This window comes from Mauremys reevesii, linkage group 6 (genome assembly GCF_016161935.1).
Source record: "Mauremys reevesii isolate NIE-2019 linkage group 6, ASM1616193v1, whole genome shotgun sequence".
Lineage (NCBI taxonomy): Eukaryota > Metazoa > Chordata > Testudines > Geoemydidae > Mauremys > Mauremys reevesii.
In genome coordinates, this window is record NC_052628.1 from 99,302,114 (window position 1) to 99,328,952 (window position 26,839).

General features: G+C 42.7%; 1 protein-coding gene across 1 annotated transcript in view; it reads left to right on the plus strand.

Moving 5' to 3' along the window:
- Positions 1–2,108: 2,108 nt before the first annotated feature.
- SAXO1 (stabilizer of axonemal microtubules 1) overlaps positions 2,109–26,839 on the plus strand; it is a 60,733-nt gene continuing 36,002 nt past the window's right edge. The window contains exon 1 of the mRNA XM_039543056.1: positions 2,109–2,494. Coding sequence (XP_039398990.1) covers positions 2,424–2,494 — 71 coding nt within the window. The 5' untranslated portion in view covers positions 2,109–2,423. The remainder of the gene's footprint in view (positions 2,495–26,839) is intronic.

Genomic DNA, 26,839 nt, shown 5'->3' on the forward strand with positions numbered 1-26,839 from the left:
ACTTTCACCAGGTGAAGTTGTTACTCTGAAAAAAAAAAATGTACAGTGTGGGCTTGTTTATCCTCAATGATTTTCGATATCAGTATATATTGATCCAAACAGTCAGTCACTCATTCTGTAATCCACATTTACCTGCCACTGTAGATGCATGATTCTCACTCACTCTTCAGTATTAAACATGTAACTATCATATTCAGTGTGCTGGTGCTTTATGATATACTGGTGGGGTACAAGGTGAGGATATGGAAGAAAAAGATTAATGGTGCCATACTAAAGTTGCTTTAATCTAAGAATCTTAAATATGATATGAAGTACCTTTTTAAAACTGCATAAACCACTCATCCTATAAGCTATGTGGTCTAGACTGTTTGCTATATATTGGCAACATCATCATTAATGGAAGCAGAGTAACTGTGTTATTCAATAGTCAAAGCTATGTTTCCTTTACATTAAACTAGTGTGACAAATCAAGATTAAAAAAGAACATAGCCTACATGGAGGCCAGAATCTGTACCCTGCAACAGTTGAGCAGCTTGTGCTGCTGTCAGGGCCATTCAGAGTGCCATCAGCAGCAGGTAGATTGCAGAATAAGAATTTGAGCAGAGAAGGGAGAATTCAAATATACCTGCTTAATGTATTGACAAAAACAAATTTCCTGTTACCAGCACTGGTACTACACTGATAGTTGATCCAGTGCATTGACTGTTTGTTACATATTTAATACGTTTAAATATAGGAAAGGTTTATTGTTAAACATTATGTGCAAATGCATTTTGCATGTTTACTACAGTGTATGTATGCTGCAGGCTACTGCCCCAGTCACAATATGGCCGTAATATTAAGGTTGCAGTGACTTATTTGTAAGACAAAGCCATGGAATGTCCTTGCTGGTGGGGGAATCTTTCCACTCTCTCCACAATGAAATCATCAGCGGTAGATGTCAGTTCATATTTGATTGATGCCTTTTTATTTAATCCCATACTTTAGGTTATAAATGCATAACTATTTTAACCACTTCTCATAAAATCAAATATTGTGTACCAATGATTTTACTTTTATGTACCTTAGCATTCTTCCACATCAAAGGAGCTCTTGCATACTTCAGTTGCACATACTACTGCCATGTATCCATCTCTTTGGGAAGAAACATATCTACTGTCTAAGAACCTAACACTTTTACCAACAATTCAGGACAGAAGAATATTGTATCCCAGTGTTTTTCTAACTCTTCTGTAGTTAGATGACTTCTTAAAACAAGATGTGCACTATCTAACCCCCCCCCCACACACACTCTATTTCCTCTCTCGGAAATATAGCCTGGTGAAATGCCAGAGGAAGTGCAGGCAGAATGTACTCGGGTTGCAATTGGGCCAGATCAGCTAGGGTTAATTGTGCTACCCCCTATGCAAAATGCTATTGTTGGAAAGGTCACAGCTGCTTAAAGCCTTGAGTTCATCTTATCCAAAAGACAGCTCTTCTAGTACCACAGGGCTCCCTAATATGGGATTGAGGCAGTTATTCAAGAATGACACAGAAAAGAACAGGCCCTGGATCACTTTCTGTAGCTCCAGTCCCTTTAGTCTACAGGCTGGGCTGTGTTCAAAAGCATTTCTGAAGCAGTTTCAGGTAATGCAGTTTTGCCAGCCTGTGTACAACTTCTTTCCTTTAAATTAAACTGCTCATGCCAAAGGCTGTGCGTACCCTAGACTTTTCACTTCAACTTCCCCACTCTGGAGGAGGAAATTTCATTCTTTCTTATCCAGCAGTCCTGCTCCACCAACTGTGGCAGCGCAGGTGGGCTAGTGACTAGATGCCAGCATTAATGCTACCTAGAAGAACTGGTCCTTAAAACATTTGTGGCCAGTCTATACAAGTGTGTGTGTCTCTCCCCCATCCACCCCTCCCCCAGTAACATTTTAAAGTAGTGTAGACAAGGCCCAAGTGTTCGATCCAGGTGCCAATCCAGCCTCATTGTGTCCATCCCAGGTGTCGGGGAGTCATTCATTACCTACACTGTAGGGACTATGCTGACAGCAGAGCTGAGCACTAAGGCTTGCCCTGGTGACCTCACAAAGGCTCCCTGGGTGACCAGGTGGTTGTAATCCCTGGGACCCCCACAATGCTGTTTGGGGCTAGATGAGAAGCAAGAGATTGAGGAGAGAGAGGCTGGAGAGCAGAGGCGGCCAGGAAGCTTGGGCGTGCGGCCGCAGGGAAGTGGACTAGCTGTGCTATGCAGTTGACTTAGTATCGTTCTCACCTGCTGCAGCGAATCCGGCTTCTGGACGGGGCTAGCCCTGCCCCTGGAGCTTATAGGCAGTTTCTCCAAAACAAGCCGTTGGAGGGGCTGCTATTAAAGTGGCTCTCGGTCCCAGAGCTGCCGCTGGGGGGAGAGACAGTGGCTCTAGCTCCAGTCCGTCGCAAGGATGTCTCCTCCCGTGACTCCGCCCAAGACCCTGTCCACCAAGAAGTGCATCTGCCAGCTGTGCTCCTGCGGGTATGTAAGAGAGCTGGCCAGACTGGCAGCTTCAGGGCAGGACCGTGCTGTGCCGCTGTCATAGGAGCCCATGGGCATTTAGCCGCTCTTATCTAGGAGTATCAGAGGGGTAGCCGTGTTAGTTTGGATCTGTAAAAAGCAACAAAGAGTCCTGTGGCACCTTAAAGACTAACGGATGTATTGGAGCATAAGCTTTCGAGGGTGAATACCCACTTTGTCAGATGCATGTAATGGAAATTTCCAGAGGCAGGTATAAATATGCAGGCAAGAATCAGTCTGGAGATAACGAGGTTAGAGTAGTATTGCCCCCCCAAATCATAGGTTTCCAGGCTGGATTTTGGTTAGATGTTAAATCCCCCTGGGCCTGGGGCACATGTGACTGCAACTGGTAGGTAGTGCCCCAGTTGCTAAGACTTCACTGGGGGATGAGTAAAGGGAAAAGGGCAAGAGAGAGGAGTTTGAATGGATTTAAATCTTTTCTAAAATAGTCTTATTAAAATATACAGGGATGTAACTTTTCTGTGTTGTATCCTCTGCGACTGTATCACTCCATCATTTTGTAACTTGTTTTGTTTTATATTTATTGTAAAAATCTTCATTCTAACTGTTTATTATTTATTTCTAAACTTTCTTGTAGGTAATTGAAATGTGCCCCCAATAAGAGCGCTTTACACTTCTTGGCTAGAGCCATCCTGGGGGACTGGTATTATTGTTACAAGTCTTTGCTCTCCCGTAGTGAAAAACAATAGTGCTGCTAAATGTGCTTGTTCCACAGGGTATGCAGGGTGAGAACGGTAGAAATGGAGCAGATATCTAAAAATAACACTGTTCGTTCCTGACTTTCTAAATCTCAGTTCTCCAGTGGCTGCTTGTTCACAGCAGTGGTCCAGAAATAACCAGATCTCCTTTTTCATAGGATCCATCTTCCCAAATCTGCAGAGGAAAGAATAAGATTATCAATCAAAACACTCTTTCTGGCTGCAGCTCAGTTCCAATAGTCACCATAGATTTAAGATTATAAAACACATGTAACTTCCCCTCAAGGCAAAGGAAAGCTCTGAATAATAAATGAGGGGAAATAAAAATACTATAGTTCATAAATTTATGTGAATGTTATCCTGAGATTATTCTATGTTCCAAGTGGCTTGGGCTTGTTAGTGAAAAGAATTCTAACACACTTTTGTATTTCAACTATGACATTAGATAATTTTTTGCAAAATTTCTCTCTATTGTTCTCGCTTATAATCTGTCTAATCTGTCTGTTAACAATTTAAATTTATATTATTTTTTTTTAATTTAACATATTGTGGTAGAAACTAAGGTCACAATTAGGTTGGGCCCCATTGTGCTAGGTCAGGGGTCGGCAGCCTTTCAGAAGTGGAGTGCTGAGTCTTCATTTATTCACTCTGATTTAAGGTTTTGCGTGCCAGTAATGCATTTTAATGTTTTTAGAAGGTCTCTTTCTATAAGTCTATAATATATAACTAAACTATTATTGTATGTAAAGTAAATAAGGTTTTAAAAATGTTTAAGAATATTTTGTTTAAAATTAAAATGCAGAGCCCCCCGAACCGGTGGCCAGGACCTGAGCAGTGTGAGTGCCACTGAAAATCAGTTTGCATGCTGCCTTTGGCACACGTGCCATAGGCTGTCTACCCCTGTGCCAGGTGCTGTACAAACATAATAAATGACCATCTCTGTTCCTAAGAATATAAAATTTAATATAATTGTATTAATCTAATCTACCTGTCCAAGTACTTGTATCAAACTCATGGTAATATATGAGCATCTCTGTGTTCATTCCTTTCATCTTTCTAGCTCTACTTTTTTTTTTTTTTAATCTATGTTGATAACTCCACATTTGGCTCTGTCTGGGAAATGTAACTGAGACTTCAAGCAATGGTGTAGCTCTGACTGACATTATACTTGGGATGTGGTGATGGAGCTAAGTTTCTAGCTTTATGAACTGGATCCACCAAGATGTTGTGCATTTTGTCCCTAACAAAGCAAATTTGAGCGCACAGTTATCTTCAAGCATGTGAGTAATCTCATTGAAGTCAGTGGAACTACTCAAATGCTTTAAGTTAAGCAGGTGGGTGTTTTGCTGGATTCGGGCCTATTTTGGCAAAATCTCTGCCATGGTCTTTGGCACATTTATCTTGTGATGGCAATGAGCTAAGAGTATTGAACATCCAAAAATGTTTTCACCTGGGTTATGAAGCTCAGGTTTGCGATTAAGGCTGTGTATTTGGCTCTGAGGGTGAAATGGTTGTTCACTTCTGGAACCCTTTTACTGCTTGCTGACTTGTGGAGTTGTCAGTGCTGAAGGCAGCTACTTGCCCACTCCTCAGTTTAATGAGGTGTGCAGCAATCTTGTTTTAGCTTAACTAATGTAAAGTGTTTTTATAATTATGCAAATTACTATTGGCATTTACCCAGTAATAAGCAATGTTCTCACTGAAGATTGTGGTGACTTGTGTCCCTGATGGCCAATAAGAGTTTAAAAGTCAGTCTTGCTGTATCTTTTTCAGAATTAAAATTGAACCTGAAACAATGCACTCTGCGCCTCTTGGGCAAAGACTGCCTCATGTTGCCTAACTGAACAATTAGAGAGGTGGAGTGGGTAAGCCCCCAAAAGATTCTTACCAAGATGTTGGCTGGTGGGCACAGATTCAGTGTTGCACACATTTTTGTGCATCTTACTCTGAAAATCAGACCTTTCGTGTCCAAAGCTATATCCCACTGCAGAACTGTCATGACTATGTCACAGCCCAGATTTGCCCACCTTTAGCCTGCTGGTGTAAAAAGGACCATTTTATTTACCTCTTACAATATATGGAGATATACCTATCTCATAGAACTGGAAGGGACCCCCGAAAGGTCATTGAGTCCAGCCCCCTGCCTTCACTAGCAGGACCAAGTACTGAGTTTGCCCCAGATCCCTAAGTGGCCCCCTCAAGGATTTAACTCACAACCCTGGGTGTAGCAGGCCAATGCTCAAACCACTGAGCTATCCCTCCCCTCTTCTTAGTGTTCCCCAAACATCAGTAAGCTGTTCTTACGTTCCCTGCTCACTAAAGGGGATAAGCATTGTCACCAGAGGGTGTTCCACATTGCAGAGTATACATTGGTTTCAACTAACGTTACCAAGCATTCACTTTCTCTAATATAACATCTGGTGTATGTAGCTAACAGAATACATCTGTCTATAATTTTAAGCAGGACAGCAGAGATCAAAATTTGTGATGTTTCTGTAGAATGTTCTACTAAAAATGCTGCACTTTCGGTGCCAATATATTTTCACATGCTTTATTCTGTGTTTAAAAATAAATAGCCTACAGGATAACATGAGTGGGGCGAGGGTCCCAATTAAGGGCTTTTGAACATGCCTAGATTTACCCATATGTCTTACCTGACTTTCAAACATACTTTTTGAGGGTTCTTTTTTATGATCAATGTAAGAGGGTGAAACATCCTGTCACGGAGTGTGGGGGAGTCAGGGCCCTGCCCCCCCGGCTTCCTGCGATTCACCAGGACTCTCAGCCAGCCAGTAAAGCAGAAGGTTTATTTAGACGACACGAACACAGTCCAACACAGGTCTTGCAGGCACCGATAACAGGATCCCCCCTGTTAGGTCCATCTTGGGGCCCCAGGAGCCCCATAGCCCCCATTGGGGATCAGAGCCCTGTCTGTGCTTCCCTTCTTTTCCCCAGCCAGCTCCAGTCTCCCCAGCCTCCTCCAGCCCCTCCCCTCTCCTCAGCCCCTTTCCCGGGCCAGGAGGTCACCTGACCCCTTTGTCTCCAACACCTCTGGTTGCACCTTCGCAGGGGAGGTGCCCAGGCCATCAGTTGCTAGGAGACAGAGTGTCTGGCATTCGGTTGCACTGGCCTTTTGCTTTGCTAGATACTTAAGAATTGCACGCAGCATTCGCAGCCCCCAGTACGAACAGTCCCACTTCGTCACACATCCCTACTCAGGATAGGAATACCCATTCTCCTCTTCTGAGGGAGGGGATGGACTGGGCTCGATTGGGGGATGACGAGGAGGACCACAGTAACCCCCAGGTGACTTGCTAAGCATCCTCCGATTGACAGAAACATCTAATAAGGGGGAATTGGACTGCATGGAAATGGCCAAATCACTATGTGCCATCAACATCGGCCCCAAGTGGTGCTGTGCCATAGGCTAACCTGGTTATAACAAAGCCCCTGCTGCCTGGAGACACTAATACTGGCAGTGGTAACTCTGCTGCTGGAGGAGTCAGAGCTGCTATGTTAAAAGCAGCCACAGCAGCAGGCTCCAAATGCTAAAGGCATAGACAGTTGCTGCTCTGAGCATGCCTGGAGCAAGTCCGTGCTGCATGGGTCCCGGTAACTGAGCTGGGTGTTGGAGGATAAGCATTCTCACCATGAGCTGGTGCTGCAGGCTGACAGCTTAGAGCTGACCCATAGAGCAGAGGAGCTGGCAGCAAACATGGACACCACTGAAGTCTTCTGGGTTGCTGCCTCCCGCTGAGAGGAGGAGCGAGGGGCTGCTTCTCTTCTTCCTGCAGATAGCAAGGGGTGAGCCAACCCCTTTTCTTTCTGAGGAGGTCTTTTGAGGAGATCTTCCTCTGTACTCCTCAGAGGAGCGATGCCTGTTACTGCTCGCAGTCACAGAGGCAGGAGCAGGCAGCATCCTGGAGATTAAAGCCATTGTTGGGACACTTTTCATAGAGGACTCTCAAAATTTAAAGTTTATTTTTGGGGGGAGAGGAGACAACATCACACCTGATCCCCTTGTACAGAGCAAAAACTAACCCAGAAAAAGCTACAACTTCCTAAAAGCACTATACTAATCACTATGCTAAATACCTCATCTAAATCAGTAATTAACCATTTACAAAATTGTAATAAAATTTGCATTTGGGAAAAAAGAGTGGACACTGCTACCTGGATCCATCTCACAGACAGGAGTGGTTGAAAGGAACTGAGGGTCAGTTGGTTGCTCTGTCCCCTGGCTACCCTCAAAGGGCTACGGGCTCTATGTCATCAGGGGAGCAGGTGCTACCAATGGGCACTGCTGGCTATTAGACCACTCTGGTCTCCGGTGGTGCATGCACACCGCAAGTGGAACGCATGTAAACAAGTACTCAAAGCGGAAAAGGTGGCTACTGTGTCCTTAAGAATGATTATAAGGAGAACACAAATATAGTTGTATGCTGTCTTCATTCCTCATCCGGAACTTCCATTAATGCCAGTGGGGTTTGTGCATGCAGCTTGAGGGAAGTATATGGCCCTTAAGGGAAACAAGTTATACATATTTCTGCACTGTCTTGTTACAGTACTCATCTGGACACAGGGAAGATAAGATTTTTCTTTAACCACCAGGGGGAGTCAGAAGGACATTTTTGAAGCTCTAAGACAATGTTTCTCAAAACTTTTGTATTGATGACCCCTTTCACACAGCAAACTTATGAGTGTGACCCCCCCTTATAAATTAAAACCACTTTTTTGTATTTAACACTATTATAAAAGCTGGAGGTGAAGCGGGGTTTGGGGTGGAGGCTGACAGCTCGCGACCCCCCATGTAATAACCTCGCAACCCCCTGAGGGGTCATGACCCCCAGTTTGAGAACCCCTGCTCTAAGAAGTTATGTTCAATTTTGTTAGCACTTTCAGAGGGAAGGGATGGAATCTCATTTGATCTAGTTCTCGTATAATGAGTGAATTGCTGGGATGTTGATCCCATGTGGCTTCCCCATATTTTCTAAAAATTGTAATGATGCTCAGCGCTCTTCTAACACATTGTATCTGGAATGCTCCCAAACATCTGCTAATTAATTATAAATAGTATTTATGAATGGGTTTAGATATGGTGTATATCTTTTATTCCTTTAGGGGCAAACCCAGACCCCCCTCCCCATGAGTTCATGAGATCTGAAAAAAATGGTGGAATGGCACAGATTCTGTTGCCTGGAGCATGTGGGAAATGATGCTGGGATTCTGTCAGGGTCTGTGCCATGGATCAGTGCTCCAGGTTGGTTCTCTGTGCAGTACCACAGTGAGGAGGGGTTTGGGGGCGGGCTGAGGGAGGGAGCATGGTCAGTGAGTTCACCGCTATGCAGATTGTGAGGGGCCCACGCTGAATCAGGCCAGGGAATAGAGAAATACTGGGCTAGGGAGGCATCGCCCCTCAATAAGTGGAAGGCAGGCTCTCTGTGGAGGAACAGTTTAAAAGAACACTGGTAGCCCAGTAGGAGAGAGGGATTAGCTCTATATGGCACAAAAAAGCAAGACTGATGCTGAGCACTGTGCAGGGAGTGGCAATGCCTTTGTGAAGGCTGCTCGAGCAGCAGGGACTTAGGTCCCCACGCCATTCAGAGCTGAAGGCCCTGGGAGAGAGGGACTGACTGAACTGGATGCTAAGAAACTGAGGAGAGCCTACTAAGTCTGTGGCCATGCGCCAAATTGAGGCACTCCAGACTAGTAGGAAGTGACCTAGGAAAAACATTATTTTGGGGTAGCTCAGTGACTGGGCTGGATGCTTTGAGAGACCCCCTAAGACCCTGGGTCAGGGCCCAGTGGAGTGGATGGGTCTGGGTCCCCCTACCTTGCTTTCCCCCATTGCCCCCAAGCTCCTTTAGTCCCTCAGAGCTTGGTTACTACAATCAGAGCACCAGGGGGTGAATGAGGCTGCAGCTGGGGTCCCCTTTGGATGCCTAGAGTGGCAGAAACTGTAAGGCCATGAGCTGACCAGTAGGCCAGCTGGCCACCAGACCTTCCTTCCACATGGATCCACTGGATCCCCTTGTAAGGAGAGCTTAGGGATGAGCTGCTGTGGACCAGCCAGCTTGACGCACTGTGACCTGAATGAAAAGTTCTGTTTTCCTTCTCCTTTAAGTATCTTGTGCAAAAACTCTTTACTCCCATGGGAGCAACATTTGGCCCTTAATAATTACATTTGCCAATTAGGGTGACCAGACAGCAAATGTGAAAAATCTGGACAGGGGGTGGGAGGGTAATAGGAACCTATATAAGAAAGACCCAAAAATCAGGACTGTCCCTATAAAATCAGGACATCTGGTCACCCTATTGCCAATAGAGTGACGCCTTCTTATCTGGTCACTCAAAGGACGAACAAAACTCAATGGCAGTAATCTTCTAATAGGCTGGAGCAGAATTTTGTTCACTACATCTGGGGATATGTTAAAGGTGTCTCCTAAGGCTGGAGGTTGTCTAACAATGACCTTCTGCTTTCACTGAATGCATTACAGGGAGAAAGGACCTAATTCATCTCTGGTGTAACCCTAGTGTGTTTTCACAGGGAGGAATTTGGCCAACAAAACTAACACTGCTTAACTATACATGACAGCAAGTGGGAATTCTTAACCTGTTGGCTTAAATCCAGTGCAGCCTTGAACCAACCGAACCGAACTCCACCATGTGAGGGTCACCCTATCCCCATCACCCGGCCCGCTTACTTATACCCGTGACTGTCTGTAACCTTTTTGTATGGGTGATGTACCCTCACTGCTTCCTGACTGTATCTTGATCCCACCCACCGTACACCCCGCATTGGGGACATTGCAGACTGTATATGTTATGTGCTGTCCAATACCAAAACACTAGCGTCCCCCTGTACTCTGTGTGCCACCCCTGATGACCAATAACTGACGCTTCAAACTCTCTGTATCATTTATTTTTAAACATTCTCTAATAAACTTTTGATGGTGTCTGATGAACCCTCTCTCAGGCATCCTTGCCCTTGGGGTGGGATGGACTCAGTGGTATGATTGGATGTATTCTACCTACCACTGCCTTGATTATACTTCTGATAAAGACCATCAAGCTTTGACATCTTCGTTTCAGTCTCCCACGGGGGCAGGCATTAGTATTCCTTCAGTGAAATGGATTTATTTCAAAAAGTATTTTAAATGTCTGCAAAGTATCGTTTTGTAGGTCTTCTCTTTTCATTTTAGAGGGGGAGTGAACGTGAGTAGGATGATGGTCCTTCTGGGTATGTCTACACAGTAATTAAAACCCCATGGCTGGCCCATGCCAGCTGACTTGGGCTCACAGCCGCAAGCTAAGGGGCTGTTTAATTGCAGTGTAGGTGTTTGGGCTGCAGCTCTGAGCCCCTCCCACCTCCTGATACAGCCCCTTAACTCCTACCCTATGAGCCCAGAATTGGAGAAACTTTCTCTTCTTCCCATCCCTACCCTACCCTGCAAAGAGGCCTGGATGTGAAGGATGGAAGAAAGGTCCTGAGCTCAGACCCTTTGCATGGCTGTATGTTCCCTGCCACTAAACCACCAATCCAGATGTTTCTATTCTTTGTTTATTTTATTTTCTAAGCTGGGAAGGAATCCTGAGCAGTTGGATGGCTGTGTCAGTGTCATCTTCATGTTAATTGTTTGCTCTTGAGACTGTGTGCACCCAGTCTCAGCTGCCTTCTTCTATTAGGGAATTAACCTTTTTGTCCTTTTTTCCTTTTCTATTTAAAAAAAAAAATCCTAGGAGGTGTATGTGTGCTTTGGTTAGGGGGTCCAATGGGATCTTTCTTTGCAGGCCTGAGTGCATTTTTGGCTTGATAGATAAACCGTGTCATAAAGCTAGAGGCAATACGTGCCCCGAGGAGGCTGCCGTTAGTTAGAGAGCAAACTGAACAACTCCAGGCCGGATGCTGAGGAGGTAAGAATGTGAAACCTACAATGTCTGAAGAATTACTCTTGTATTTTGCATCAAAGCCAGGGACCGGATGCATATTTTCTGTGTCGGGTACAACACTCAACAATTAACACCTGCAGATATAGCGTGAATATGAAAAATGGTCAGTAAGTTTAGAATTTATGGATCAAAAGTTGAAGGGAGGTCACATGGGTAAATCCTGCTGTGCCGGGAGGTGAGACAGCTCCAAAGGCTCCTGTGTAAAGATGAAATTTGTGTGCGTTACAATGAGTAACTTGCCTCAGGTGGCTCCCCCTTTTGACTTAGGTGGGCGTGGTGCTCATCAGCACAGACCGCACATCAAGGAAGATGGGCATACGTAGTCTGCAATTGCAGTTGGGCCAGTGCCATAAAGCATGGGGAGAAGGTGTGATCAGAGGCTGGTTCAGCATGAAAGGCCTGGGAGTAAAGGCTCAGGAAGGGGTGGGGGGGTGGGGAGAAAGGGAGGGGAATAGGTTCACTCATCTGCATGTAGTATATCACTTGGGTGGAGCTGCCATGGGTTATAGCTGTGCTGTGTGTGGCCTGGTGTGAGTTCTGCCTACGCAGCTACAGTGCTTGTGTAAGTGCAGCTAGGATAACTGGGGACTCTGCCTGGCACTGGCTGACACCTTGTTTTAAGAGTGCTGCTGCCTGCACTGCTTCCATGTGATCTGAAAGTCCCTTATGTACTGCAGCTCACTTAGCCATGTGCTTTCGTGATCACCCGGATGCGGTCCTCCTCCCTATGCCCTTCCCCCAGTCGCTCATAAACTGCTCTACAATCCAAGTAGCCTCAAATGTCAATGGCTGACAGCATTTAGGAGTGATCTGGTTGCCTTGAGCCGGGGTTCATAACCTTGACGCCCCAGTCTGTGGGAAGCTGTTTAGCTGTCTGTGTCTGGAGCAATGTGTGTGGCCTCACAGCTGGGGAACTCCCTGTAATTGGCACAGAGTAGAGAGACACACACATCACCCACAGTTAGTACATCTGTGTCTTTTTATTTTGGGTATATTAACACTTCTGCATAGCATTTCACATCTGGTGGTACTTTTCCATGGTACTGACAGTGGTTTCTGATCATTTACACACAGTCACACCAGCCGTCAATCTGGTTCATGATTGCCTTAATCACTGATTTACCTACTGTGTGGCTAGTCAACCATCCCATCCAGCTGCACACATTTCAGCAGTTAACATTACAGATGTCATGCCGTGATAGCTGCGAGAAGCTGGGTTTGGGTTACATGTACAATGCTGCACACAGCCAGTGGCACCATAACACTATTGTGCAAATGATTTGTGTTTGTGGCAAGACGCTTACTGTGTGCAACACAACATTGCCTAGCCAATAGGCAATATTTATTTTATTTATAATTAAGCACTTACAAAGTGTTTGATTCTGTACAAGAGGCAAATAGACACAGCTCTTGTCCCAAACATCTTGTAGTCAAAAACGTAGACAAAGATCTAACAAACAACCTCCCCTAAACAACAACAAAAACAACCCATGGCAAACAAAACAAACAAGCACGCACACACCAAAAGAAGGATGACCCAGAGGATGGATGTATTTTTAAAAAGTGAAATCAGGATGGTCTAGTGTTTGTGGGTCTCATGGAAAAGATTTGAATAAAGAGAGGGAGGGAACCTGGCACCCTGGACTAGAGAGGTTGTTTCAGGCATAAGGGATGGCACGAAGAGGCGAATGGGAGAAAGAAACAAAGGAAGAGGAGGGAGTGGCATCACTGTTGAAGTGGGTGACGTAGGACATAAGAGACAAGAACATAGATGTATGCAGGAGCAATGCTGTGCAGAACGTAGCCTTCAATGTGACAAGGCACATAAGGGACAACTTACCTGGTACTTTGACATGACCTGGAGCAGGATGTGCTGTAGCACTTACACCTCCATGGGGACACTTTCCACATTTTCCCCCCTACCGGCTCTCTCATGTTATGCACAACCACGTTTAGGATCTAGGAGCTTGTGGTAATGGAAAGAATGCTAAGAACTCTTGGCAGTAGCACATCGAGGGGTCTTGCTCTGATTAGCAGTATTGGGTGCTGTAGAATTCAGGTGAGGGCATACTCAATTTGTAGATCATGTATGCAGTTGGCTACATTTCTAATAAAGGAAAACCAAATAGGATCCCTATACCAATATGCATAGCCTTACACAGAAGTTGCATTGCCTTCAGTTCAGGTATGTAATTCATTCTTGTCAGAGGCTAGACTGCAGGAAAAAAAGGTGGTACTTTGCCAAACTTTGTCCACAAAATAAGCTCCACCCATTTAAATTGTCAAAACAAGACTCCATTCATAGTAGATCCTGCAGATGTTTAAAACGTGATTGTGCAGCTCTCTGAGCTCAGCTGGGCTCTTTTGCTCCCTTGTGGTGGGGCTTGTATATGCCCAGGGCATTGCTAGGCTCCTTGGGCTTGAGTCTTTCTTGATTGGGGAAAAAAATTAATGGTGGATGTATTGTTCCATGCCCTCTGCAGATTCACATCAACCTCTCTGCATTGGTTACACTGCCTACACAGTTTTGAGATTTTCTTCACAAACAGCTGCTTCCTGTCTTTAAAAGTTGAGATTCTGAAGAATAAGATAGTAGCTTCAGAGAGGTGCTAGCAAGATATATTGGCATACACTGGCTGTTACTCAGTTGTTGTGTTTTTTTTAAATGATATTGTAGCCAAAATTGTTGTTAGTGGGTGCTCAGCCCCTTTGAGTATCAGGCCTTTTATACCTCTACCTCGATATAACGGGACCTGATATAACACGAATTCGGATATAACGCGGTAAAGCAGCACTCCGGGGGAGTGGGGCTGCGCACTCGGGTGGATCAAAGCAAGTTCGATATAACACAGTTTCAGCTATAACGCAGTAAGATTTTTTGGCTCCCGAGGACAGCGTTATATCGGGGGAGAGGTGTATTTAGATCTCCTGTAAGAATTTAGGAATCTAAATTCAGGCTTCCTTTTCTTTTTGGAAAATCTTGGCCTATAATGTTATGATGACAATTTGGTACTTAATTCAGTTGTTGCAGTTAGTGAGGTATGAACAATCAAAGCCAATCAGATAACACTGTATATTTTGGTCAGCCTAGCTTCGCATATATAGGCATCTATAATAAAAAACACTTATTTTTTAACAAGCTGCATGTCACCACTCTGTCACTTGCGAGAGAATTCTTCTTCCAGTGCTGAATACCAAGTCCAAAAATATTGCTAATAATTCTTCTCCTGACATTCTCTTATACCAACCCCAGACATTCAGTGCAGTGATACATCGCCAGAAGCTGGAGACAGTAACGCTAGGATGCTGAGTGATTTCATTCCCCTGTGAAAGGGGAACTTTCCAGATTACGCTTGCCAGTTCTTTCTCTCTCCTCTAGCAGACCTTGCCAGCTGGAGTGTGCAGTTTTTAACATTTATTTTTAGATTTTTCTTGAGCCTTGCATGGAGCATTTACTCTCTTTTGCAGTGAGAGCTGGTATGGGATGGGGGCACTGGAATGGTGGGAGAGGACTGGGGGCCATGGCCCCATCACTTTTTACCTGCCTTAAGGGTGAGGAGACAGTGAGGAATGAACAGGGGAAGGGGCAGGATGGGGCCAAGTTCTGGCAACCAGTGCCCCCCCCCCCACACTCACTTCTAGGGAGCTTCCAGTGCTCTTGGGATGGGAACCATGAGGCTGAGAAACCTGCGCAAAGTTTAGATAAGCATCTCTCTGTTCAACCCTTCACCAAACTTTTTCTGAATTGGGATAAGTTGAAATTTCAAAACTTATTGAGGAACAGAAATTCTGATTTTTTTTCTCTGAAACTAAAATAATCCTTTTACAAATGTTTTGATGTCAAAACATTGTAATTATATGTGTGTATATATAACATATAAACATTGAATTCAAAGTTAATTTTAAACACTATCATTTTGGTTCAGCTTCTAAACTCAGAACAAAATGAAACAAGCAAGTTGAAAGAAAACAAAGTTGAAATATTGCTGAAATTGACACATTCCACAAAACATTTCAGGCAGTATTTTCCAACAGAAAACTGTTCTGTTGAAAATTTTTCAAACAGCTTTAGTTATACTAGGGCTTGGGAATCAGCTGTCTGACAGCTCAGATAACGGCTCCGAGATGCTTTTAGAGGCAGTTTTCAGGAGCTGTGGGTACTGGTACAGATGTTCCGAGGCTGCTTAAGTCAGTTAGGAGTTTATGGCCCTCAATTCATTCTCCAGTTCCCTCCTTGGATCTTATCTTTCTCTTTGATAAAGTCTGTGTTTGAATTTTTTCAGGAGATATCAAAGTATTGTATTTCCTGTTCCTTGAGGTACCATAATATTCTTGACAGCCATGTGCTGTCACTTACGAGAGCCTCAGCCACAATGAGGGGATCATTGAGGGGGCACACCTAATCCTTCACTATATGACCTGCCAAAGTGCCATGGCAGACAGTTCTTCATTTTGTACCTTTGGTACTGTTTGAGATTTAATTGGTAATGTCTTCACTGTGATCTGTAACAGAAACGTATATTTTAGCTTAAGTATCTCATAGATAGTAGCCCTCATAGAACTTACTTTTTGATCAATGAATTAAATTCTAATTAGTGAATATTTGTAAAGTATCTTGAGATCCTTAGACAAAAGGTCCTAAATGATTTCAATTTATTATTATTATTATTATTCTTTATTTGGTGTTCCATTTGGAAATTTTAAGTATCTAAACTGATGCAGGAGAGCAAATTTCTCATCCCCATTTCTTATCTCCTCTCCTACTTCTACTGAGACAGAGAGCATGCATTTGGTTGGTTCTGCAGATGAGTAGCTGTTTGTTGGAGTTAGGTTTCACATGCCCAAGTCAATTCTTGTCTCCCCTTGTAGAAGGGAATAATCTCGCTCAGATTTCTAACATCCCTGTGTATTCATTGTCTAGTAAGGAGGAACTATGCCCAACTGTCTAGACTAACACAAAGAATGTAAAAGAAACAAGATTTCCTAGCTGGGAAAGTGAAATAATGGACCAGATCCTCAGCTGTTGTAAATCAACGGAAACTCTACTGAAATCAGTGGAACACCAATTTTCACCAGTTGAAGATTTGGTCTGATTAATTTATACTTTAATTTTCTTAGCTTTGAGTGAAGATAGAATTGAAGAATCCACAGTAAATGGCAGAATATACTTTTGAAAAGTAGCTGGGCTGACTGATTTGACTAATTGAGTACAGTAGCTGGTACCTTTTAAAATTGAATCAGGTTTATAACTCTGAGCATTTCCACCCAAGTTACTTAATTATGACCTCATTAGAGATATTGTATACATGGGCAAACGAGAGCTATGAAAGGAGTCACAACTTCCCTGAAAAATCACCACTGTATGAAAGAGAGAGAATCATGCCTGGTTTGTGTCTCATGAGGTCTCTTCTACAGCACCGCATATACTGCTTGGATACTGTAAAGTATGACACAATGAATAGAGAGTAGGCCTATCTAGCTAGATCAAGCCTCTAGACTATGGTTCAGTCACCATAAAGACTCATAGTTGTTTTTAGCATTGTAACTGTGTTGGTCCCAGGATACGAGACAGACAAGGTAAGTGAGGAAATATCAGTTATTGGACCAACTTTTGTTCCATCAACTGACGCTGATCCAACTATATTATCTATATTAACTATATTATCTCACCCACCTTGTGTCTCTCATAAAGTTTCATGCATTCTTTAGCATCCTGACTTCTTCTAATCAGAAGATGGCAGCATTCTACTAACCAACCATGTGCTGTAACTCCAGCCAGCCACTTTGTGTCATGCCTGTGTTATCCTTTGGCATATAAGAGAAGGAACAAATAATTCTAATCAGGCATATTTCTGTCACATAGTGTTGTTGTGTGATGGATGGATACAGTGTTAAATACGTTGAGCTGAATAGCTTGTCACAGCTCAACAGTTCACAGCAAGAAAGAGGAAATTGCAAAGACTCAGGTTTCAAAGAGTAGGTTTAGAGATTTATAAATCTCTCTGCATCACATAGCTTTAAATGGCACAGACATTTAAACATAGACTTACTCAATTCAGACACAAAAATGTGCCTTGTGCAAACTGATAGAGGGACTGCCCTTTATGTATGTAGAGTGACTAGCACAATGGGGTCCTCACATAGTAAAGGTCTCTTGGCACTTCACAAGACAATAAAGAAATAATATAAACAGATTCAAATGGTTTATTAGGCTCTTTGTGGCCAATCCTTAGACTGATTGATTGGTATTAAAAGGGGGGGGGGGAGTTAAAATTCTTCTAAGACACATTTAATAGATTTCTGAAATCCAGACGGGACCATTGGATCATCTATTCTGGCCTCCTGGTGAACCCAGGCTGTCGAATTTCACCCAATAATTTCTGTACGAAGCCTAGAACTTTTGGTTAAGCTAGAAAGTCTTTTAAACTCTTGCTTGAATGACCCCAAATGATGGGGAATCCACCACTTCCTTTGATATGTTGTTCCAGTGGTTAGTTACCCTTGCTGGTAAAAATGTGTGCCAATTTCCACTTTGATTTTTGTCTAGCTTCAATTTCCAGTCACTGCATCTCAGACCTGTGTCTGTTAGATTAAAGAGCCCTCTGCTATTAGAAATCTCTGTGAGTTACTCGTAGACTGTGATCAAATCCCCTCCCTAACCTTCTCATAACCATTTCCTGTTGGCAATTTTGGAACCTTAGTAACTTTTCAAATTACCTCGAGGGGGAGAGTTTCTAAAGCACCAAGGGATTTAGGCACCTAAACCCCACTGACTTTCAATTGGATGTGTTCCTAAAATACTTAAGTTGCTTTAGAAAATCTCCCCTTTAGCCTGTATATCTATGAACATCAAAGGCAGACATAGGCCTATTCAGCCACACATTCATCCTTTTCATGTCACATGAACCCACCCGATGTGCCAGCCAGAACAGCATGCATAGTCTGCTGTCCATACTCCCATCTGATTGGTGCCACTGGGCCTCAACAAAGCCAAAATTCTCTAAGGGCCTGATCCAAAGCCTTTTGCAGTAATAGAAAGACTCCCTTTGATTTCAATAGGCTCTGGGTCAAGCCCTAAGTGTCCCTTCCTGCTTTCTATTTGGAAAGCTCCACCATGTGGCCTCCTGACGCATGTAATAGGATCAAGAGAGGGTTCAGAGCTTCACAAAAGAGAAAGGTGGTCTAAGAGCCTGAGCGGGGGTTACAAGAAGACAGTCATGGTCATTGGGTTTTCTGACTAGGGACATCCAGTCACAGTTGTGGGAGAGAGGCCCTGCACTTGTATTAGAGAGAACCTTGCCAAAGTTAGGGTCTGCTCTAGACACTGTACGTGTCATGGGACAGTAAGGAGTGTGGCACAGGGTTGAGTGTGACATGGAGCCATCTAGGCATCTAACAAGCAGTAGGCTAGAGAGAGAAACATGGAGACAAACAGAATTTAGGTAGGTCCTCTGAATAAGATCTTGAATCCAGCTTCATCCAGCATGTTGCTGTTTTATGCAGGGTTTTTCCCAGAATAGGGAAAGCAATCAAAGGGGCTGAAAGGAATCAAGCACCCAACTCCCAAGGAATTTTGGTGGGATCTGGGCTAGGGTGGCCAGTACTGGCATTTCAGTACTACTTTACCAGAACTGCAGGGCATGGCATGGGCACGCTCCGTGCATGGAGGAGGCCATTTTGAAGAGCACATCACCACAGCCCTGCCAGCCTGACCGTGTACGAAGTCATACTGGTGCACTGGAGCAGCACACTCTTCAAAGTGGCATTCTTCCTGCATGAAATTGGACAAAATCACCTCTGATTTTATAGCAATATTGGAGGGGGACAAACCCCCATTAAGAAAACAGAACGGTCTGGCTTAAAACCAGATGAATGGCCTGCCTAATCTGGGCAGCTGACTCCATCAGCCTCTTCTGAAAATCCTGGGTTTCATTGTTCCATAAAAGCATTTAACTGAAACCCGAGAGTCCCTGCTCCCTGAAGAATTCTATGACAGACCAAGAGCTAATAGAGCTGCTGCTTAAATCATATTGCATTGGTTATGTATTGCCTTTTAATTCTGGAAAATGTTTGCTTCCATGCTTGGAATTAATTTCCCTGGCAATAAACTTTATTTAGTTAAATACATTGTGTGTTCACTCTGAAACAAAGAGAGAAAATGAAGGCGAGAGGACTGGAGTTGATATTACATGTTACAGGAAGAATTCTTGTTTTAATGAAAAGCCTGTCTAAATATTGATTAAATAAAAGGTGACATTGAACAGCTTTTGCAGATACTGTGCAGTATCTCTGGTGGAAAATTGTCTCTGTGAGCCAAAAAGCAAAAGTTGTTTTTTCCCCTGCAGCCTTGAAGTAACCTTTATTGTACTAGCTGTTTTCCATGTTAATCAATGTGGTATGTCAGTGTCTAGATACGTTATGGGTTGTCTCCTTTCTGTAGGCTCAGAACAATTACAGATAATTTTGCTGTTGGCAAAATTTCCTCTGAAGAATGTAACCATCTGCATTTTGTTTTACTTCTCGTCTAAGAGAATCCAAAATACAACCTATTATCAACCATCAGATTTTGGTTTGATAGAACCTTATATCAAGCCCTGGGATTGCAACATGTGAGGCAAAGGCCCTGTCCTTCAAGGTGATCCATACAAGCAGATGCTCATGGAGTCCCACTGAGGTCACTGGGGCTCTACGTCAGCTTGCAGGGCTGGGCATCAACTCACTGACTGAGCCAGAGTTGCTTGGTTAGATATCTTGCATAACTGCACCAGACTAACAATAGCCTAAGCGGTGTTCATGGCGGCTATTACTCCATTCCATGAGTTGATATCTAGCCTACATCTTCAGTAGTGCCATACCAGCAGCCATTTTTACAAAGCTATTTGACCTAAAAAATCAACAGTCCCAAAACAAACAATGGGCCTGATCGAAATCCCTTGGAAATCAAGTCCTAAGGAAATGTACCCAATGATTTCCATGGCTTCCTATGGCAAATGTGGTATGTGATCATGTAACTGAAGACTACCTCATAATGCAGATATGCAATGGGGCTGAATTAAGGTGCCACTAACTTTTTAGAGTGCATGGCTCTGCAACTTTGATGGTCTTTTAATGTAGTTTTAAAAAAAATGTAATTATATGTATAATCCTGGATGAAGTCCTCGAGAGAAGTATTATCTAAGTCAACTTTCAGATCCATAAAGTGAATGCATCATTTGCAGTGATTACAGCTTCTGATGGCTACTAGGGAAGAGGTTTAATTAATTCATGATTTGCAATTAATTTAAGATTTGCACCTTAAGGGGAAAGGCTAGTGCACAAATCCCCTCACTGCACAATGTGTGTGTCTGTGTGTAATAAATACCCACATTTTCAAAGAGCCTTCAAAAATGTACTTGCCTAAAATGTGGCTATTCATCTGTTTGCACACTCAAAACCTGCAATGTCAATATTCATGCACGTCATTACAAGATATTTGTGCACAGATGATTTTGTCCACCTTTATCTCAGAATTTTTCTTTTTTGGTTAGCCATACAAGCATGAGGATCACTTTATTGCTGTGCTCATAAAACTGTTGTTTCATCTAAAGCAGGTGCTTTTGTGTCTTGTTTCTGAATGAAATCAAGTCCAGACCTGACTGCCCTAATTCTCTTGCTTCCTTTTCCCTTCGAATAGGTGACCTCTAGTTGTAGCAACTCTGAATTATTTTTTTCTCCCGTTATGTCTTTGAATAACTGTTGTCTTTTGCCCTTTGTACAACAATATTGGCACGAAGAAACACCATGGGCATGGTAGGGCCAAAGAACTGTTTTCTCAATAACATGCAAGGCCTATTTCTATATAAATACATTAACTGCAGTTCTGGCTTGTGGGCAGAACACCGTGGGCACCACTAGAGGGTTCACAAACTATTTAAAGGGATACTGTTGTTTTTTGTTCCTTTAAGCTTGTTGTGTACAGAACTACTTGGGTGCAATGAGGGCCTAGTAACTCTATTTACTAACTATAGACAACGTAGCTATATACACTGCTGCTCTGGCAGGGTTCTCTGATGGCTTCTACCACACAGAAGAGAGGGAAGGCCGTAGAGGACTCACAGACTATTTAAAGTGCTACCACCTAATTTCTATACACTACATCTGATTGCTAAACCTCTCAGAAAAGCTTGTTAATGTTTCCCAGTACATTCCAGGGCACATATGCTGTGTGTAATTATTTGTGGCCTTGTCCATTATAATTTTTATCTGCGTTACATATGAAGAAGTCTATATCTATCAACAAAAAGGTATTTAGTCTATGTGGTGGAGCCAGTTTTGGGATCTCTATCGTAGCTGTGCAGAGTGCTGGGAAGTGGTTCAGGAATGTGTGTGTCAACAATGTCAATACATCTGTGGTTATATATACCCTCCTGCATGGCTGTGTTTAAATTTCCAGACTGAGCTGCACTTTGCTGGAGAGATTTAATCATATGAGAAGCTATTATCCAGATTAGAGTAAAAGAAAAAGAGCAATTAAAATTCCACTCCTGTACATTGTGCAAGTAATTTGGAAAGCTGGCCAAATGCATAAAAATACCCAGTGTGACAGATTAATATGACGTTGTTTACTTTTAAAGAAGTCATTCAACACCTATCGGGGTTCCCATAATTAATTTGGATGAACAAGCCAAGACTGGACCCAATCCTTCCTACTGAACTCAATGGGAGTGGCTTTGCTGGGAACAGGAACAGACCCAGTAGTGGTATGTAGAAAAAAGCTAGCTTAGGGCTAACTTTATCAGCATTATAAAATATATTAAAATTGCTGTTAATAGAATGACCTGTCATACTGATCCAGAATTCTGAACACCCTCCCAAGATTTGTTCCTGGTATCTGGCTGAGAAGGCTACTTCCATGTCTATTATTATTAATATTTTATTTATTTTTATAGCACTCACATATGGCTAGGAACTCCTTGGGAAACACCCATCTCTCCCTCCCCAGAGAGCGTGCAATCTAAATATGCACCTGAGAGACAAGGGAGAGCAGAACCTTCCACAGGAATGGCTGTTCCCGAATGCCGTGGTTGCACTAATAGGATTGTATCGCTATTCAGTTTAGGAAACCAAGATGATTTGGGTTTAATCTTATTGTTTATTATTTGTATTACCATAGTGCTTAGGAGCCTGGTGCCAATTTCTGATCTTTACGGAAGCCCTCCCTTAATCTCTCACTTCTAACAGTTCCTGTTTTACAGTTCCATGCTATTAACTCTGGGCCCAATCAATCCCTCCTGCAGGAAGAGCCGTGTGGGTCACTGGGGGCTCTCTCTGTGAGCTTTACGGGCATTTCCCCCTTGTTCTGCCTTGGGGGGGCCTGAGGTTTGTCCCCAGTGGACAAGCCACAGGGCCTGTCTGCAAACCTTATTGGTCCTTGGGCAGACCTCAGGGGATAAGAGAGGTCAGAACCTTCCACACAGAGGCTCTGTGCCTCTGTACCAGTTTTGGCCCCCTGTGCCTCTGGTCTAGCTCCTTGGCAGTGTGGATTCAATGGAACTGCAACCCTGGCCTCAGCTACAGCCAGGGCCTTTGAGAAAGAGAAGCCCCAGTTGCAGGCTGTATTACTGTCTGTCGTAAGCTGGTGCTCAGGACTGATAGGGGGATGACATATGTCTCATGCAGCTCTATTCTTGGCCAGCCCGCTCCTCCTCTGACCCATCCTTCCTGCGCTGCCCATCTTCTCTCTTCCATTGGTGGTAGCTGACCCCTCTTTCTGCCAAGACAGGGAGAACTGTGTAGGGAATGTCGCCTCTGCACTGGGATCTTGGGACCACATCTTTGGACCATCACAGCAATTATTTTCCTGCAGACAAACACAAAGCGTCAAAGTCTACCTTTCTGCGGGCTGATTAATTCTCACCATGTAAATATGTGTCTGTACACCTTACTACCTCTGCTAATTTGTTTGGCACCTTCTGTGGCAATGCTTCCTTTCATGGTTCTTTCTGTATTCTTCATACATGTGTAAAACAATGAGAAAATTGCATTGTGTTGTTTATTGTTTGTAGTACGGTGACTCTCCATTGCAAACACAGTGAGAGACAGTCCCTGCCCTGAAGAGTTTACCATCTAGATAGTCCAGACAAACAAAGAGGATGCAGGGGAAAGCAAGACACAGAGAGATGAAGTGACTTGCCTGAAGTCTCTCAGCAGGTCACTGGCAGATCTCTACTCTTAGTATCACCATGTTTTATCGGCAGTGAGTAGCTTGAGTCTGATTAATTGGAATAGAGATTAGTGGAAACAATAACATTTTTTCTAGAGAGGTTTTCCCTATTTCTCATCAATTTGACACTGCAGCTGGTTTCCACAGGGTGGCAATATACACTTTAAAAAGCCAGTGATTTTCTGTAATTGCATTTGCCTATTTTCACTGCACCCATACAGCTTGGTGCTTGTATTTTAAACTTCTTTCTTTATTTTAGAACATTTTCTAAACATTCAAGCCAAAATTTAATCTATGTTCTGGGTGCTTCTTGCCTCCATCAGACTGCTTTAATTTAGGTGGCTCAATATGGATTTAGGTGCCTAACTTTAGACACACATCCATGAACATTTTGGCCTCAGTTTATATAGATTATACTTTGTGCTACTGATGATTTATTACACACAAATACTGTTTTGGTTTTTAAAGTAGCACAGACTTACACTTTTAACATGATACATAATAATTTGTAGATTTCATTCCTGGTGGAGAAACTGAAAATAAAAAATGAGAAAATAAACCATTTTCCCCCCGAAGGATAACATATTTTTACTCTCAATAAGCTCACTGCAGCTTTTATTAGAGGAAGTAGTATTGTCTAGTGGTTAAAACACAGATTTAGGACTCAGGGATGGGGAAATGGAACTGGTAAAACACCAAATTATGTACCAGTTGTTAAAAGGGACACCGTCAAGTTAAAAAAAATAATTAAAAAAAAGTCCTTTAACCCAATAGCACCTTAGTTATAAAAAATGGAATGAATCATACAATCTAATTAATTATCACTGATGAGGCTGACAGCCTGCCAGAAGACAGATTCATAGATTTATTTTATTTTATTTTATTTTATTTTATTTTTTAAGGCCAGAAGTGATCACCTAGTCTGACCTCTGGTGTGGCACAGGCCATAGAACTCCCCCAAAGTAGTTCCTACAGCAGCAGATCTTTTGGAAAACATCCAGGCTTGATTTTAAAATTGTCAGTGATGGAGCATCCACCATGACCCTTGGTAAATTGTTCCAATGATTAATTACTCTCACTGTTTAAAAATGTGTCCCTTATTTCTAGTCTGAATTTGTCTACCTTCAACTTCCAGCCATGTATTATGTTATACCTTTCTCTGCTAGACTGGAGAGCCCATTGTTAAATATTTGTTCCCCATGTAGGTACTTCTAGACTATAATCAAGTCACCCCTTAACCTTCTCTTTGTTAAACTAAATAGATTGAATTCCTTGAGTCTATCACACTATACAACATATTTTCTAATCCTTTAATCATCCTTGTGGCTTTTCTCTAAACTCTCTCCAATTTATCAACATCCCTCTTGAATTGTGGACACCAGAACTGGACACACTATTCCGGGAATGGCCACACTAATGCCAAATACATAGATAAAATAACCTCTCTACTCCTACTAGAGATTCCCGTTTGTGCATTTCAGGATCACATTAGCTCTTTTGGCCACAGCATCACAGTGAGAGCTCATCCATGACAACCCCCAAATCTTTTTCTGAGTCAGTGCTTCCCAGGAGAGAGTCCCCCATTCTGTACGTATGGCCTACATTCTTTGCCCACATATTATTCTGACTCTGTGACCTGTCCTCTTCATTATTTATCACTCCCTCACTGCAACTTTTATCAGTGATTTTGTGTTTTCTTTCTTTATCTTTAAGGGCCAAGAACTGTTCCCTGTGGGACTGAAGGACATAAATCCACACCGTGTAGCGGTCAAGCATAGGCATTTATTACACACAGCGCTGGCGGAGTGTCACCTGGCTTATTAGGCTCAGAGACACTGCCAATCAATTGATTACAATAGAATATATAGATTTTCCATGGGCGGGGGAAAGTGATGGGGTAGGCAGTTCCACACCCCGGGATAGGTTTTGCAGCAAGACACGATAGCACATTAGACAATGGTTAAAAGTTTACATAATGTCTCCACCCATGGTCTCAAGTTAGCAAGTTAACATTTAATTAATACTTTAATAAAATGTCATTAGTATAAAATATATATGTTGAATTCTGATTTGGGTCCATAAGAATGGAGCAACTCCTTTGATTGTTCAACAGGTACATTCCTAGGGGTTAAAGCAAAGAAAAAGTGAAAGTATATGACAATAAAGATTGTCCCCTTTATGTCTTAAGGCAGGCATTGGTCCCTGGGAAGAGAGGTGGAAGGATGCCATATCTTATACTGACGTGCCAACTTTTCATAAACTCAAGGTTGGATCTGTGGGAAGAACGTTCCCTACAGAAGAGACTGACACAATAGGAACAGGGATCCTTTGTTCAATTTGCAACTCTGAATAAGATGCAATTATTTAGTTCTTAGCTCAAACACCTGGCAATTTGCTGACCAGGCCTATTTTAGCAAAACAAGATTATCTATTTACCCCAGCTTTCTCTTAGCTAATCACTATTAGCTAGGCCTCTGGTCTCCAGACCAAACTCTGGACTTTGGGTCTGGAAAAGAGATGGCACAATCCATATACCAGGTTGTTATATAAAATGCACATGGATTTTAACCCTTCAGGGACTGCACTGGAAACAGTCCTGCTTGATGGCAATTCCCTATTTACAGTTACATTTTGAGACCTATCAGTTAGCCAGCTTTTAGTCTATTTAATATATGGCATGTTAATTTTATATCATTCTAGTTTTTTAATTAAACTGTCATGCGGTACCAAGTTAAATGCCTTACAGAAGTCTAAATATATTACATCAACACAATTATTTTTATCAACCAAACTTGTAATAATCAAAAAAAAATCAAGTTAGCTTGATTGGATCTATTTTCCATAAACTCACGTTGATTTTAGCTAATTTATTAATTGAGTCCCATATCAGCTTCTCACTTATGTTGCTCGGGATCAATGTCAGGCTTGGCAGGCTTATAATTATGCAGGTGATCCAATTTATCCTTTTTGAAAATTGACACTATTATTTTATTACCAGTCTTCTGGAACTTTCCCAGTGCTCCAAGATATTGAAAATCAACATTAATGGTCCAGTAAACTCCTCAGCCAGCTCTTTTAAAACTCTTGGATGCAAGTTATTTGGAGCTGCTGATTTTTTAAATGTCCAACTTTAGTTACTTCTGTTTAACATTCTCCAGAGGTAGTAGTCAAATGGAAAGAGTGTTATCATCATGAGACTGCATAACCTCCCCCCCCGCACACCCCAATACAGAACAGAACTATTTATTGAACACCTCTGCCTTTTTTTCCATTATTGATGATTCTACCATTTCCCCCTAGTAATGGACCTATACCATTGTCAGGTTCTTTCCCCCCCAATATATTTTAAAAATTCCTCCTTATTGTCCTTAACTCTGCTAGCCATAGGTTTCTCCTTGTGTCCCTATGCGTCCTTTATCAATTTTCTACATTTTT